This window comes from Nilaparvata lugens, chromosome 1, assembly GCF_014356525.2.
Source record: "Nilaparvata lugens isolate BPH chromosome 1, ASM1435652v1, whole genome shotgun sequence".
In the NCBI taxonomy this organism is placed as follows: domain Eukaryota; kingdom Metazoa; phylum Arthropoda; class Insecta; order Hemiptera; family Delphacidae; genus Nilaparvata; species Nilaparvata lugens.
In genome coordinates, this window is record NC_052504.1 from 75,635,932 (window position 1) to 75,654,168 (window position 18,237).

At 32.6% G+C, this 18,237-nt stretch overlaps 2 protein-coding genes across 3 annotated transcripts in view; one reads left to right on the plus strand and one right to left on the minus strand.

Moving 5' to 3' along the window:
- On the plus strand, positions 1–16,759 carry LOC111055883. The gene is made up of 9 exons (XM_039440075.1): positions 1–179; positions 767–830; positions 2,122–3,643; positions 8,815–8,947; positions 9,349–9,448; positions 11,801–11,902; positions 13,013–13,168; positions 13,324–13,449; positions 16,582–16,759. Exons 2-8 carry the CDS (start codon positions 813–815, stop codon positions 13,384–13,386), a joined length of 2,094 nt encoding a protein of 697 aa, XP_039296009.1. The 5' UTR covers positions 1–179; positions 767–812; the 3' UTR covers positions 13,387–13,449; positions 16,582–16,759.
- The window catches only part of LOC111055148, an 11,392-nt gene continuing 8,415 nt past the window's right edge, over positions 15,261–18,237 (minus strand). Inside the window, exons 4-5 of one of the 2 annotated variants that reach the window (XM_022342316.2) lie at positions 16,755–16,961; positions 15,261–15,509 (exon numbers count right to left, since the gene is read on the minus strand). In XM_022342316.2, the coding sequence (XP_022198008.2) occupies positions 15,355–15,509; positions 16,755–16,961 (362 nt within the window). In that variant the 3' untranslated portion in view covers positions 15,261–15,354. Of the gene's footprint in view, positions 15,510–16,690; positions 16,962–18,237 lie in introns of both variants that reach the window. The other variant, XM_039443201.1, reaches the window with a different exon arrangement.

Here is an 18,237-nt window from a genome sequence, read left to right on the forward strand (position 1 = left end):
TTTATTGCTCAAATTGGGTAGCTGATTTATTTGTAACTTGGTTGTAATGTAGGTAACTGATTTGACATTGTTGGTTTTGTAGTAGGTCGACGCAGTGTAGAAGTCCTGGAACTGGTCTCTTGATCTTCGATTGAGTGTTTGTAGCTGAAGACCTCTTAGATGCACTATAAGGAGTTGAGTTGAGTACATTATCAAGGAACAGTATATTGAATGAAGACAATAATTAGCGTTTTTCATTTCTTAATTTACCGTAACAAATGTGTGGACTCATTCATTCAAAATGTGAACCACAACCACTAATGTGATATTATATTGTACTACCTGTAATGTGAATTATTGGAATATGAAAAGTTAATTAAACCTAGGCTACGGATCTTCTTTATTAAAAGAGTATAATATAATGGTTTGCAGCACTCTTTTTTGAAGGATAAGACGAATTCCCTCAAAACCACTTGTGTAGTCTCACAGCACGATACATAAGCAAAAATTCCACATTTCTTTGACTATAAAACAGGGCATGTAAGCAAAAACTGCGTAACTCGTATATATTAGGTTGGAGAGTCGATTGCACACCATTATGATACGTTACTGATTCCATATATTCCATGTATGCATTTTCCCACACAATGCAAACAATTTTTCTAGGGAGTTTTTTCAAATCAAAACCTGTAGAGTTTTTTTCAATGATCCAATTGTTTTCTTTTTTTATATTTTGTAGGCTTAATTATTGTGTAGGATAAATTGAAATTGGAGTTTATTTGTTTAGGTTTTGGAATGCAGGAATTTGATTCAAGGATTCATTCATAGAAATAATGGCTACGGCTCAAGAGGTTGGTATTTAAAACAAAATGACTAAAAATTAAATTCCTGAATGAACTAAATCAACTCTACTGTATTTATAGTAGTCTATACATAAATGCAGCATATCAAGAAAAGTATTGTTATTCTGCTGAGGATGATGCCCAGATATGCAACACTCGGCTTGTGCTTGGGGAAAGGATATTATAATCATTATTGAAATTTAAAAAAAGATAGAGATGATATTATAATCATGATGAGACATGAATGTGTGGAAAGATAGCTGAGATAAAGCACAAATGTAAAAGGTTATCCATAGATTTAGCCCGGATTTGTACCACTGCAGATAGGAAGTTATTTTGAAGCTATTATGTGATCAATATCTGCTTGAAATGTCTCGACATTGACGAACATAACTATATTAATTAAAGAATAACTATAAGTTCGATAAAAATTATCTAAACACAAATAGAAAAAAAACATTCTCCCGTAATATTTATATAGAATTCTTACGTATTACGACATTCCATAATTCTGAGAGAAGTGATAACGTAGGTAGGTACTCAAAATAAAACCATACTTTCGCGATGTTTTCAACTTCATTAAAAAAATTAAGTATCCTTCTAATCCTTCAACCCTAAAAAATGGTAAGCACTACTGGAATTTTGAAGATAATATTTTACATATAAAACTCTGTGATTGAATTACAAATTTGAGAAAGTTGCAATTTTACACAATTTGATAACGCTTCAACTCGGATGAAGGGCCAAAAGTTTCAACTTATTTTATACAGACAATGGGTAGGCCTAATGTACTTATTATAAGGACAATATAAATAAGTATATTATCTTTGAAATGGAAAACTGTTTTGTAATCTAGTTATTATTAATTCATTTATTCAGTTTTAAGAATTGAATTATAAATCTATCTATTCCATACTTTATATTTTATCATTTATACTTACACCGGTAGGCCTACTGGTATTTATAAACATATAGCTCCGTCTTATTAATATTGTGAAGTGAATAATAATTTTAAACTAGACTATAGAATATTTGAGTTAAAAATATTCAGAATCCTAGAATTATAGTCATTTATAACCAAAATCAAATTGGAAGAGATCTACATCCTACATTCCGAAGTTTTCGAAGTATATTGTCCTTGACTCGCATAATTTATACAGGTCACTTCTATGTTGAGCCTATACGTAAAATTATAAATACACTTAAACATGTAACACTACTATATCAACGTTACTAAATGAATAAATCCTTTTACCGTATAGTTTTATATTATTTTTCAATATTACCTCTCGTTTTACAGATACCAAAAGAATTACAATCGGACACGATTTGGAGAGCTAAGGCAGTGAAATATCAAAATAGTATAAACGATATATTTGGAAATAGGCATTTCGACAGTTTTCCCATTGATTATCTTCGAGGAAAAGTCGAATTCGCTCTCTTTGGACCACCACCCTATGATGAACTTAGTTCTGAAAGTGTCAAACTTGTCGACAATCTTGTGAGCCATATCACTCTTTTACATAAAAAGCATTTTTCAGATGCAAAAAACATTTGCCTGGGATACACTTTTGTATATTTGCGTTATAAAAACAGCAATCTAACCGATATTCAGGTTTTATTCAAAGTACCCGCGGCTGACTATTATTCGACAAATGAATGCCACTTTGTTGACTTGAACTGCCTAACATATGAAGGTTGGGCGAATTATTTAGGGTACAATAGTTTACCCATATGTGATATGTGCTTTCCCAAAAATGGACGGTACTCATTTGAAGGTGGTTTCGCCATAGAGTTCGCCGAATCGCCTGCATGTACATCGTCAATCATAATGAGGGGTCTAAGAGATCTAACCAGCTTGCTGATAGATATCACTGCCTCAGGAATCACGTTGGCAGCACTGGCTGTGACATCGGCAGCGAATTCAACAGGTTCTTTCGGAATGGCGGGAGCGGGAGCAAGTCATTCAGGAAGCCCTTTCGCTGTGCTCAACATATTTCCTACTTATTCCAATTCCATTGTTCCAAGTATAGGAATGACTAGCCTGCATTCCTGTTCATCCATAAATAAGATCAGACAAGGTAATCTAGGCATTACTGACACAGAAAAATTCATAAAAACTTTCCTTTTCTTTTTCAATGAATCATTATCAGTTGAAGCTTCTGAAACGATAATTAGAAAGATTGCTTCTTTGATTAGTTCGAGGAATGGTTTTTATTTTTCCACAAGATACATCACTTTCACTCGTATAAACGCAGTAAGTGAATATAGAAGAAATGCCAATTTCGAGAGATTGCTTGAAATGGTATCATGCAGAATGGAATGGATGGTGTCTAATGTCCGATTATCTGATTTGGATTCTATTGTCAATAAATTGGTGCATACTATTTTCAGAATTTCAAAACAAATTGTTAGTGTGGAAGACAGCTTGTTAGACTTGACAATTGCCTATAAAGACATCTGGAATATGGTTGAACTGTCAATTGAAGAAGCAAGATATAAAGTGCTTTCCTTTGAGGTCTTTCATTCAACGCCAACAAAAGTCAAAGCGATTTTAAAATCCAATCCCGAAATTGTAAGAGAGCTGTTTTTGTTGTTGCGTGACATTATTGAATATTGTGAAGTAGAAGATCCTACAGATTATTTCAAGGAAAAAATTTACGTTTTTATTCTTACTTCTTATAATGATCTTAATAATTATATCGATCTTACAGCCGTCAAGTTTTCAAGAGTTATTAATTTCTTAAGCTCTAAGTTGATACAATCATATGATTCTGAAATACTTGCTTACAAATTTGATTATGATAAATACAATAAAGGACGTAATATTCCTAATGATGTTGATCTTAACTGTTTCTTGCTCGATAAGGCAATAAATCAGCTCTGTAATAATGTCAATCATCTTGAAATTCATCACTTTTTAAATCAACCAGCCTATGGTGTGGCTCCGATTTTAGAAACAAACAGTACAAAACACTTTTTATTCAAAGGCCCACATGGCCAGGCGTCTCTCACTGACAATCAGTATTGGCAAATGGCCCATGATTTATCAGGCTTAGATTTCAATGTTTATAACGCATCAATTCGAAGGCAGGCACGTTATGTATATATCGCTACCAGAGATGAGAATGAAAATAAAATGATTTTCTACAATACTAAACAAGGGGATTCTGTTGCCGGAATATTTTCTGTTATAAATATTCACCAATAAGATACGTATTTTTACAAGTATGGTCTGATGTCACTAGGAATTGAGATGCTGTAGGAATTACTTTACCCATTACTAATAGAATAGTGAAATTTGTACAGATATGTACATCTATATGATAAATAATAGGCCTACTATTCCAATATCTATTTGACACAAGGTAAATTGTAGAATTGATTTATGCATAACAAGATTAGTTTGTATTGATGAAACCTACACAGATGAAAAATATAAGGTGTATAAAATTATAGAAATGCAATTCCACGTATTTGTCAAATTAAATCGTGACGGTATTAAAATTAAAAGCATTTTATATAAATAGGTACCGTATATGATTTGCAATTTTGTTTAAAAAGGGGTAATAACATGTTATGAAGAGTTCATTCCTTATTCTGTGGCATATAAGTATAAATATGTTTTGTATATATGTTGGCTGATTGATAAATTGTCTTTATTAGGGGCGAAATCAGGTCTTAAGGTCCTCTCTGCAACACAAACATAATTATAATGTTGCATAGAGGCATAGAATACTATTATTATTACTGTATTGGAAATTCTACTATTCAAGCTATTTGAATAAAACAAAATTCATTCTCTTGAAGAACACTTATTTCACCCTGACATCCTTCACCAGAACCAAAAAGTGTAGGCTATTACATAATAAGTGGTACATAATAATGATAATAATGAATTAGTGGTACTAATGCAATGATAGAAAACTCATAATAATATTAAAAGCAAAAAATGTAGGATACTAATAGAGAATGGAAATATGATAAATGACAGTAAAATTAGGAAGAAACAATAAAAAAATAGTAGGGTGATGAAGATAATAGCATAATAGAAGGAAAAGAAAGAAAGAGTTCAATCCAAACTTCTTATAGTAATCCTTCGACCGAGCGACAAGTCGTCAGAATCAATTTATTCATAATAATTATTTTCAAAGTGTTCAAAAGCGGATCCATGTTCATGTTCATTCAGAACTCGTATTGAATAATGTGTAAGTTTGTTCAATGTTGTACCTTGTCATGGTGAGATAGCACCTTCCCATTATTAGGGTACTGTATATATCTATAAATCACCCTATAGATGGGAATAAGGTTGTATACAAAAATTGAAATTAACTGCTCCATTACGCCATATTAAATTTTTGATTATGATAACCAATATCAGCAGAAAAACACTCGAACTTTTCAAGCTACAGGAAAGACAAAAATAATTATTAAATTATATGAAATTATTTCAGAGAAGCCAAAAGCGCATTTGAAACCTCAATTTATTTCTTGGTTGAAGTAATTTTTACCTATTTTCTACCAACTTGTATCATTCGTTCCATCTTATCTATTAACAATCTTCAACCACTTTTGCATAATAGGCTTTACCTAAGCTTGGAAATAATTGGATCAATTGTTGGAAAAGTTCTTGAAAAGTATTAGGAAGAATAATTTGACGCAAAGACATGATAATACTTTGACGAATACTTTTTCGCACTATTCCTCAATCATAACACTATGAATATGTTATGAGAAACCTTCTTTTCTCCTTTAAATATGTTCAGAGATCGTATTATTCCACGATTTGGATTCTTCTGATCAAAGTACGGGTTAGAAAACTGAAGAAAGGACATTCTTAGTAAGTACCGATATTGCTAAAAATGTTATATGATCGCAATTTCTGTGAAATTATAAACATTGTTGTAGTATGATGATATATAATTATTATTTCTCCTTGTTATTTTAAAGTGAAATCTGATATCAGAATCCGAATAAAAAAGTGAGTATTTTAGGCCCTCCACCCAGCGGCCAAATATTAAATATCCATTTTTTAGCATTACTGGAATGTTGGGGATGATGTTCTATTAAATAAAAAGACTAGGAAATTGTCAAACCATTCGACAATTTCTTAGTTTTTCTATTTAAAATGTATAATTACCACAATACCAACTTCTCAACTACGCAAAAAGTGAAAAAATATTATTTACTTCACACTGATATTTTGATAAATTTCACACAAGTTGATATTTCGTCGGGTGGAGGCCAAGTCTCAACTTGTTTAATTCAGACTAGAAATATTTTCTGGTTTTTCAATATATTAAAGCTAACACTTTTCATACAAACAATGTTGATTAACCAATTAAAATAGAAGGTTGCTCTGATTGTAGGATATGATATATGTATTTTTCATAATACAGTACCTAGGCCAACTGAATATGTAAATATAAATCTAAAAAACAAAATTATGGTTGCTTGAAATTTGTTATTATATAAATTTGCTATGATATCCAAGTATTGAAATAAGAGAAATCGTTTTTTCTATAACCACCCGACAACTGAATTACTTTTGGAGATAAATCAGTTCTATTCGGCGCATTTCATTGTATTTCCATACTGTTCAGGCCGTAATATTACAAAATAAATTCCCTAATCACAAAATAAGGGAAATTGAAGTTTAAAAGGTCCTGATTGATAGATTCATAATTAGATTTTATATGTTTATAGATTTTATTTTTATTTTTTAGAGATTGAGTCACAGATAATAATAAAGGCTTAATTAATTGATTAAGAACAATATTATTAATGAAATCTCAGAATTAACAATGGATATGTAGCTCATCTCGTAATAGCTTATTAGAAGAGTTTGCAATAAAAATATTTTCCTGATATTTATTTTCAACTACATAATTTTTATATTAATTTGGTCGTATTTAGCTCTTTCAGTAGCAATATTTCCATCCAAGCATATATGAAAGGACTAACCGATTTTCTTCGAAAAATGTAAAAGGTATCAATAGTTTTAAATCATCTTAATGGAGAAATTTGTCCAAGTGTTGCAACTACTTTTTTCCTGTTTTTCTTTTTTGTTTGTGCCTTAGTATGATCTGATTCTTTCCTTAATTATTTTGTTTCTTCATTTTCTTATTTGAATTTGAAATTCTATTTTACAAACTGAAAAATAATGAAATATATGGAAAATTGAAAATAGACCTATAACCATCCTCGGTTGATAAATAATTTAATTATCCAAAATTTCAAGTCAATCAGTCCAATAGTTCAGACGTGATGATACGTCGAAAATAATTTTCCTATCCCGTACGTGTAAAAGCCATTTCTTTCCAGTATTATAGTATAGATGATGGATAGATGGATGATTTATCAGTATCTTTGAATGAGAATAACTTTTGAACGGTTTTAGAAATCGATGTGAAGTTTTCACCATTCATTTTCTGTTGGAGTTCTGTATCGAAATCATGTATCATATGACTAACTCCCAATTTAAAAATATGAAGTTGGATTCAAAATGGCGGTTCCAAGATGGCGGAACAAAATTTTGATGCGACAGGAAATCAGTTAGTATTTTTATTCGAATAGGATCCCCAATCATACCTATCTTCTAATTTTCCTTTTAAAAATGTTCAGCTGCTTCCATACAACAACTGGAAGCATGACAAATCGAAAACTTGACAAACTGAAAACTTGACGTAATGGAATATTAAATAATTAAAAATAGGCCTATAACCATCTTCGGTTAGTAAAGAATCTTTAAAGAAGACATAAAGAGGTTTTCATACTTGAAAACCTCACAGTATAATATTATTTTTCTTCAATACATCATTTTCAGTAGACCTATCGATTAGATCCTCCTCAATTTGAATCAGAAGCCTTTTGTTTCTCCAATTCCAAACAAACAATTCGTTTCACTCCAAATGTGTGTCTAATAGTACATTATAACCGAAGAATATAAATTATTACTTATTTTATTGTGATCGATTCATGTTTTTTTTATGAATTCCAATGATACAGCATAAAACCCATGTCCATTTCATTTGTAATTAATGGTTGCAAAATTTTACATTAAATAATTATTTGATGAAATCAACGTTCAATCGTACCGTAATGAAAACAACTTCCTTCAAAAAATAATTTATAATAATACTACATTGTTCAAGTAACTTGAATCTAGTTGTGCTTTGTACAATGGGGATATAATGGGATCTCCCTGGTACTCTCACATACTGCATCTTTTCAATAAATAAATAAATTTAGTTGGTTGTGAATTTTCAACACATTATAGTAATAATAATTTTCCAGAAATATTGATCAAGAATGGAGATCACCAGGAATGATGACATATTACACAAACAGAAGATGATTGCATCACTAATTGGTTTCTCTGTGGACAGAAAAAGATGGACATCATTTTTGTTTCCAATGTCAGGCTCAGTACTTTTCATCATGATGGTTCTCGCGTTCGTTGCCATTTTGAAAAATTGGAAACATTTCAATTCAAGATTTCAAGCGATCGAGGATTTTATTGTTCTGGTGTTTGCGGTAAGTTTAATGCTGGAGCTTGGAATTCGGCCTGAAGACTTCATGATCAGGCTTGATACGATGGAAGGCGAGTTCTATACCGAAGCTGGACCTTTCTCAGAGCAACAGGCCAAACTGAGGAAGGAAATATTTGCAAACAGACGATCAACACATGAGAAGTTCTCCCTCATTATAATTGTATTCATCATAATAAATTTTTTACTACCCGTAATATTTGGCATCATCCAATTGCAGACGAGAGGATCTCGAGTGATCGAAAGCCATGAATTGATATTGTCGTTTGAGTGTTGGATTCCGTTCTCGATTGAATCAACGTTCCATTATTTGATTTTATGTTCATTCCAAGCTGTTGGAATGTTGAGTTTTTCCTTGAGTTGTTACTTATGGTTTTGTTCAACAACCCTATCTTTAAGTGCAATAAAATATGACATTAAGGTTCTATGTTCATACATTAAAGAGATGGACAAGAGGCTTGGAATGATGGATCCGGATCCATCTGGAGGGAATACTAAAAGCTATTCCAAAGAAAATGAGATCAAATTGCGTATTTATTTTGGTCATATAATAAAACATCATCAACTAATTAAAAGGTGAGATATAATAAGAGGAATTATTATGTTTTTAATCAACATATTGTATGTACTGTACCTAGGTGTGATAAATGTGAGAATTTGTCGAGTTGTTAGTTACTAACATACTGTACTATATCAATTTATAATAATCATAACTTTCAAATGTGAATATTCTTTGGATTTATATGTTGATGATTTTTCTAACCATTTATTCTTGGACTGAACTTTGTGGGCTAAATATTCTACTACTGTACTACTTATAAAATAAGGCGTTAATAATATAATATTATATAATATTCTACTTATAATTTTACTTATAAAATAATAATACTACTTACTATATTAAGGCGTGTTGTTGGAATTTACAAATAATAACAATAATAGTTGAACATTCAAGTGGAATGCTATTCTCTCAACAGGAATGTTAAAACGTTGAACGGTGCACTCAGCACACTTCTGTTTGTGTTCAACCAGGCTTGCAGTATACAATGCTGTGTTGCTCTTTACGGATGTATCGAGGTAGGTGCATTTTACTCAAATTCTTTTGAGGTCGTTTAAGAGGTTTAAGAGGTCGTTATTAGGTTTTGGAAAACTTTTACTGATGCCTTTTTTCATTTTTTTGTTGATTTTGATACCATTATGTTACTAAAATGAACTGGATATCTAATGAAAAACTTTTTGTGACAATTTTACTGATTGAGATTTATGAGCGTCAAAAATATAAAAATATTTAGAATGAGTCTTAGGATGCCCACTAACCGTAGGACATGCATGATGCACATGTCGTCAGACATTGTTGTGTGTGTGTGTGTGTGTGTGTGTGTGTGTGTGTGTGTGTGTGTGTGTGTGTGTGTGTGTGTGTGCATGAAAAATGCATGTCCTAATAATAATAAAGTTTATTCCTTTAAGTATATAGAATATACAATTGGAAACGTCAGCCATAAATTAAATTAAGATCTAAACAAACAATCACGTCAATTCCTTAAATTCTATGTACTATAATACAATAATATTACTTTCAAGTATAATGTCAATAGGAAATATAAACATATATCCAGAAATAATGGTTAAATATCCCTTCATCCATATTAAAATACTCAGCTAGTGAATAAATAGGATTTTCCGTTAGAAGCATTTTTAATCTATTCTTAAAGGCATTTATTGTCATGGCTCTCACATTGATGGGTAGCTTGTTGAATATTTTTAAAGAAACTAACTTTGAACTTCTCTGAACTCTATTAAGTCTGTTATAGGGCACATCAATGTGTTGCCTATTTCTTGTATAATGATGGTGAATATTTTCCCTACATATAAACAAATTCATATTTTTCTTTACATTTACGGCCAACATGAGAACAAACAAGCTATAAACAGTCATTATCCCTTGATTGATGAACAATGGCTTGCAGTGCTCCAAGTAGTCAGCATTGGAAATAGTTCTTATTGCCTTCTTTTGAAGCAGTAGGATTTTATGAGTATCAGGAGAACACCCCCATAGAGAGAGACCATACGAAAAAGTACTTTGAAAGAAAGCAAAGTATGTCATCCTAAGGTAATCTTTAGGAACACATTCCTTTAATCTTCGTAGGATATACAAAACTCGGTTCAGCTTAGAACATACATAATCAATATGAGGGCCCCATGTTAGTCTTTGGTCGAGGTGTATACCAAGAATTTCCACACTCTTCACATTCCTCTCATCCACTTGTCTCAAACCTAAGATCATTTCTTGGGTCTTTCCACTATTGAGAAGCAAGTTATTTGCCCTGAACCATAGGCTCACTTGTTCTTGACAAGTAGACATCTTTTCTTTCAGAGTTGCAATGTCAGAATCGGTCGAGAGCATGGAGGTGTCATCTGCATAGCAAACTATTCTTGAATCAGTGCTGAAACCTGCATCATTCATCATCACAAGAAATAGCAATGGTCCTAATATTGAACCTTGTGGTACTCCCTGAGGTACATGGCAAGGCTTGGAAAATTCTTTATTGACATTGACAGTTTCTTTACGCTCACTCAAATACGACTTTATTGTCCTATCATTAATGCCAGCCTTAGAATATTTAAAATTGATCTGATGAAAGTGAATGTTTGGAAATGGTAGCGAATAAACTAATGGAATATATGGGTACATTTTTCAAAGTATTGTTTATCGAATGACAGATAATTGATTCAGATTTGGTATCTGAGGAGGTAGGAAGTTAGTGAATATATTGATAAATGAGTTAGTGATTGAATTAATAATACTCTTTGAAATAGTGATGCCAAGTTGCCAAAATTTAACTCATACGTTTACTTAATGTAATTTGAGTTGAAGCAAATTAAAGCTCAAGTTAAAATTTTTGAGACAAAACAATTTACAACTGACAAAGTCAACAAGTATTCAAACATGAATGAACACAGATTAGAATTCAAATTTGAATTAAAACTAAAGTGAAGATAGAATAATATTATGTCCAAAGAGAATATTGTAGTGGACAAATAATTGACTACAATATTATTTTTAGAAGGTTTCTGTATCGTGTTCCAATAGAGTACATTCCAATAGCTTGGAGCACTGAATTAATTTATAACACTGAAGCCTACCAGAATATTATAATTTATGCACAGTAAACCATGTTCTACAGTAGTTCAGTAAGTATCGGTATCATGATTTTTTTAAATAAAATTCTGTTCTTCTTCTCTAAGTGCCTATCCGTTCCGGATGTTGGCTATCAGCATGGCTATCTTGATTTTGTTGGTTGCGATTCAGAAGAGTTCTACTGATGTTTTACCGAACCACTTCCTCAGATTTTTCTGAAAATTCTTGGAAAATTTTTCCTCAGAAAATTCCGTAAGGTATCTCTTGTAACTACTCTTTCATTTTTCAAGGGACAAGAATTTTCACAAAAGTTGAAGTACGGTCTCTTGATGATAATTGTTTTCTGGTGTCTAACATTATTCTGCTGGTTTGGTCAACAACTAATGAATGAGGTAGGCATCATTGCTAATCTATGTTTCACTTTTAATGTTGATATGTTTTACATATATCGGGGCACCGAGCTTCGCTCGTTATTTTCATTTATTGATAAACAGAACAAAATTCTTCAAAATGATCGTGTTTATATTTTACAACTGACTATAAGTCAGCTTATGAATTTCAGGGATGAGATATTTTGATTTTCCACAGAAGCACTTTTTTATTATCCACAGACGACGAAAGTCTCAGCTGTTTTTCCAAGGATGAATTATCCTTTTAATGTCGTTCAGCGAGTTTTCCCAGGGATGAGACCTAGTGCAATCTAATTTTTATATCATAAACCTACTATGTTCAAAATTTCATGAGAATCGTTAGAGCCGTTTTCGAGATCTGGTGAAATACAAACATATAAATATCTAAACATATGAACAGAAATTGCTTGATTAATAGTATAGGATAGATGAGGTGGACTTTTCCCCAGGTACTGTATGGTATAGTATGCCAAATAAGAAATATTTTTATACAGTATATTCGAGTTCTCTATTCATTGTTTAATACTCCAAAATATCAAATAAATAACGCCTAATTAATCTTTTGAAGTTACAATGTATAAGTAGTTGGGGAGTATAAGTTTGAATATGTTTTTATAACTTTTTTTCAATTATGCATAACAATTTGTAGTTTCACATGAACAGGATGTTTGGGCAATAATGATGGAAATGCATTCCGGACAATAATTCAGTACTTCTCAGGATTTCTCCCAAATAGGCTTGCAACTACCTACCATTAGCGTATGTGTGTGTGTGTGTTTTTTTTAATACGTTATTTACTGTGCTACCTACTATCAGCAGTAGAAAAAAATATAAAAAACATTTTTTGTGGATTCACTTCCATTAGTGTTTGTTAGCCTAAAAGAGAAAAATAATCCTGTGTAAAAGGTATTTAATCTGGAAATGAATTACTCTACAATCTTCTAAGCTGCTCTGGCAGCGAGAAAGTTATGAGGTTCATTCATTTATCAAACTGATTTGTTCGTTATTAATAGTCAATTACTAGTCAATATTGTTTTTTGTTTTTTTTTCTTAATAGAAGGGAGTTAATAACATCTTCCAATTTATTTGTAGGGGGAAGAGTTATACCTGACATTTGCTCAGTGTTCATGGATTGGAAAGCCTCTGTGGTTCAAGAAGTCGCTCAACATGATTTTGACATGTTCTAGACAGCCATTGCGAGTAATGCCTCTTGGTCTCTACGTCCTAAACTTTGATAATATGAAAACGGTGAGTTTTTCAGAATAAGAACACATTCTAGATAGCTTTGAAGTCTGAATAATTCAGGAGGTAAATTGTTATTGAAATAACACCCTCTTAATACACCATTTCAAAACCAGAGCAATATTATATTTTTGAAAAAATGTAATGAATCTTATTTTTAGGTTTTGCAAGCAGCTTATTCTTACTTCAACTTGATGCATTCAACAAACAAGAAAAATAATTGAAACTCGACCAATCTTCGAAATCAACTTTCACCAAACGTTAGTTAGGCCTAAGGAATAGTATTGGTAAGTGAACTTAGCTTAGTGAATATTAAGAAATGTAGCACAGCACACTTGTGTAAGACGATTCCGTACTCGAACATAAAATAATCTTTTATTAACCTTTGATATAGGCTAATTGGTCAAATTTTTGGTTCTCGACTAATATCGATTATTCAAAATGGGTGAGCTATTATAAATAATAATGGATATTCATGGAAAAGTTATTTAATATAATTTGAATGATGACATTAATAATGTTCTTGGAACAAATCAACATTTCTAGTTCAAAAGCATAATATTTTAAAAACTGTCAACTTCTGAAACTTTGGCGCCTTTCAAAATTTTGGGAATTTTTCTTCTTGATTCAATCAATAAAATGTGAATTATGTGATTTTTGTGTACCCAACTTGTTAGTTAAGAGAGAAATATGAATCTAACCAACTACCTTGGGATCTGAATTGTCGATTAAAAAACATCTTTCAATGTATTAGACAAAATCGACTATTAGGGCTCACTCACATATACTGTTTTTGAAAAACTAAAATAGTTTTCAATAATTCCGAAAACTAGAGAAACCATAGTTGGTCTAGTATAGTTAGTATAGACCAGATGAACCTTTCAGATTGAAACTAACAATATTATAATAAACTAACCTAACGGGTAGATGTTTTGCTGTCATCCCGACAACTTGCCCCCCCCCTTCAGGATGTCACCTCTGAAACCGGTTCTTGGAGGTGACATGCTGACGGGGGACTATAGTTGACGCGAGCGAGCAGGTGATACTCTGTCGTGCACGGCAACGACAGGATGTCACCTGAGATTCCAGTGGGAGCCATGCAAAAGAGTTGCCAACACTAATGTTCTCATTCAATTTCAAAGTTTGAAAGGTGTACGCAACTTGGGACTACTGGGTATACTTGGCACCCACTAACTGGAGATTAATACAAGAAAATACATCCAATTAGACTAGAATTGTAGGGAATTTTATTCTCTTAATTTGTCTGAAATTCAAATTCAGCCATTCCGTTTGATTGAAAAGTGGCTTGAACTTGGATTTCTTGAAATCTTCAGATTCTCAAATCCACGTAACTAACTACAAGACAAATCATTGAAAAATAAAGCGATAAACTGTACAATATACAATGCAATAATGATATTATTCTACACAATGAAACATTAGGAGCTACTTACCCAAAAGAGCAAGCTCAAGCTTGGGGAACGTGATTAGCTGGACAATCAATATTATTGTACATTGAAAAAAGTATGACTTAAAATAAACCGTTATGAATGTCTTAAATTGAGCTATTGAAAAACGGAAAATAGATATAAAATTATGAGGCGAAAATTCTCTGGTTTTTTATGGGAATGACTTCCTAATCGATGGATATATGATAAAATGTGATAGGACATTAATTAATAGGATATCACCTGCTATTTAAGAAGTTGATATGCTGACGGGGTGACCACTTGACGCAAGCGAGCAAGGTGATACCCTGTCGTGTACGCTCCCGACAGGATGGAACCTGCCATTCCAGTAGGTGACATGCTGACTGGGGGCATGCTGTAGTTGACGGTAGCGATATATTATCGCTAGGGGATAAGCTGTCACCTGTGCTCAAAATGTCGAGGTGACAAGTAGACGGGGTGACACCCTGTCACGTATCCAAACTAACTATTCGGAGTGAAACTATTTCAAGTGACAATATATTTATATGAGTATAAAATAGAAATATAGAAATGATGTTTTGTATAAAAATATTGTTGACCTGACTCAATTGTCATATTATGTGCCAGCCATGAGTCTTCAAGGCATAATTATTAATGTTGAAGTCAACTATATTGAAGCTGATTTTATTTCAACAATAAAAAAATTGAACACATGAATATTATCATATTCGGAAGAATAAGGCTCACTTATATAAATTGATTTTAAAGTTGATTACTAGGAGTTTCGGCAGTTGATTGTTCATCCTCCTTGATCTTTGCACGCGATTTGAATACTGTCAGGCTGCGAACCACAATAGCTGCAAGTCTAGCTGTCAATCCTCTTCTAGCGTTCCCATCCACTTCCTCAACCGTTATTTCTGTAAAAATATAGGATACGTAAAAAGTTTTGATGTTAAGGTACCAAGATGCACAATTGTTACAACTTTATAGCCACATTTTGAATCAGCTAAGCAGAGTGGATAGTAAATTTGCACACTTACATTACTACAAGCATATCAATGGAGCAGTTGTTACAAATTTGGTTAAATATTGTGTCGACATTATAAATGGAGAAATTGACAACTGTCACAATTTAATCAGTAAAGATGGAAAGGAATTGAGATATTGCTATTATTAAATCTAGCCCTACTTATATGCATGCATAGCATCATGCTCATATGCTAAGCTACTAATTCAAGAGCACGATCTCATCCACAGCACTCTCAATCACGTGGTGTCCTAGAAGCATAGAACGCTCTTAAACGGGAAAGCGTAGGTCTTTCTCTGTATAGGAAATTGTTCTGTAAACGCGAGCATTTCACGATCACGCTCCTAGAACACCAGATCTACATTAAATTTGGAGAATAATTATAACGTATTTCCACTAAATATTATGCCTTCTAAAGAGTTCAATCAATCATTTGCTCAGTAATTCCTCATAGCCTACTTTCATTAGTTTTCAAGTGCACTGAGAAGTAATCCATTTTGAAACTTGAAAATGGCAGGAGTGCTCAAAACTAGTTGTCTCTATATAAAAAGTATAATAAGGGTACTAGTAATTTCTATAATTGATTACTAGTTAAAAAAAACATAGAACTATCAGCTACAGTATGAACCACGGTATATAGAAGAAAACGGTAGGTGTCACGCGCATGTTTGTGCTAAATTTCGGTGTAGCTGACGTCATTTTATATCCAATCATCTGTTTTTAATAAATAAGTTTAATAAATATTGCTAATAGGTGTTAAAAACCTCGGTTGGTGGCGATGACGCAATCTAGCTGGCTGGCCACTGCGCACACATTTCATGACCCCTACCGTTTTCATCTAAATACCGTGGTATGAACTACTACACTAATACTACAATTCCACGTGATTATTGATCTCTGGTATTCTAAGCTATTCTCTATAATGTAAAAATGTTCCACAAAAAGATACTTTTTTGTTTCAGAGACAAATAATTTAATTTCCAGTAGGCAATTAGTGTTCTCTACGTGCGTGAGCCATCAATAACTACTCGGTGCCGTTTGATGGCGATCTTATACTTTATTGAGGAATACCGTCTTATTTGCTGATCCTATCCTACACCATGTTCTGTAGCTGCCCTGGAAGGAATCGGAGTACCTAATTGCGATTGGAGTGGAGTGCTGGAAGTAGCTACTTGATCAACTGGCGCTTTTTCAGCTGCGCTTTCTGCAGCTGTAACAGCTGTTTCAGCTGCAGCCATCCTCGTCACCCCAGCCGCTGAGCTCAGGCTGCCGCCTGAATATCCCTCTGTGTGAGCAATGCTCTCGATGTCAGTTTTGAACTCTGCCCTAACTCGATCCAAAGCTGAAAAGCGTTCAATATATTACAAGACAATTCAAAAACGATGTCGATCCACGCATAACAAGATAAACTTCAGTTAATAAATGGTATTAGTATCGATCTGAAAGACAATACACGATAAATCTTATCGGTTACAATGAAATTATGTTGCCTACTCGGATACATTAGATTACCCAACAATTTACGCTACTGTATAATTCATTAGTCGTCATCATGAGCGAGCTTCTTCAATCGACATTAACAATTCACATGTTTACTCCTATCATAGCACCATTCTAATACAAAAGTAAGTCACTTACATTGTATATAAAATTCAAATGGATTCATTTGGCTATTAAGAACTGAACTATAGGTACTTGATAATTCGCTAGATGAAAATTTAGCAAATTTAGTTTATAAAGATTAGTTTCATGAAATTAATTGTATTTAATACAAAGGATTAGTGCTCTTATTTTACTCAATATTGAACAATTTCAATTATTGAAAAATGTGTCTTGAGAAATGGCTATTAGAAGATAATCACCATTATTTCAAACTGATAGATGTAATAGAATTAACTATAGATAAAAAACTGCAATATAGAGTCAACTGGTATAACTGAATCAGTAATAGAAGATGCACTTGAAAATTGGAGGTTGATAAGTTTATTTCTGAGTCGGTATCATTTGCCCAATTCTTAAATAGCATACCTAATATGAGATAGTATAAGTCCATGGTAAGCAGTTAACAGTAGTTTTTATCATTCAGCCTAGCAAGCTGCCGCAGGACAAATACCCCAGATGATATCTTATTACATATCCTCTCAATGTAAGGATGCCATGTTAATTTCCTGTCCAATAAAATTCCCAAGAATGCTACTTTCTCTTCTTGGTCTAATTCATTTTCCTCTACAAACACATTTATTTCTCTATCCTCTACTGAATTATATTTACTTTTGAATTGTAGGAATTGACATTTCTTACTATTTATTGTTAATTGCCTTTGCTTCAAGAATTGGACAATTGACTGTACTCCAGTAAAAGCATTTATTTCTAGACTATCTAATAAATAATTGTTAAAGATAAGCGATGTGTCATCAGCAAACAACAGAGCTCTGTGATCTTTTAACTCTTTTGGTAATTGGTTCACATACAACAGAAACAGTAAGGGACCCAGAATTGAGCCTTGAGGTACTCCAGCCTGGACCTCCAGTTTTTGAGATTTAATTTTTACTATTTCATTCCCATCCACCTTGGTAAGCTCAACACACTGGTTTCTACCTATGAGATATGATTCAAAC

What these genes read in the sequence shown, in the direction of transcription:
- LOC111055883 (XM_039440075.1), top strand. An exon ending in CATCATCAACTAATTAAAAG is followed by an intron (nt 8,948 to 9,348) that starts GTGAGATATAAT and finishes TTCTCTCAACAG; the next exon opens with GAATGTTAAAACGTTGAACG. An exon ending in CTCTTTACGGATGTATCGAG is followed by an intron (nt 9,449 to 11,800) that starts GTAGGTGCATTT and finishes TCATTTTTCAAG; the next exon opens with GGACAAGAATTTTCACAAAA.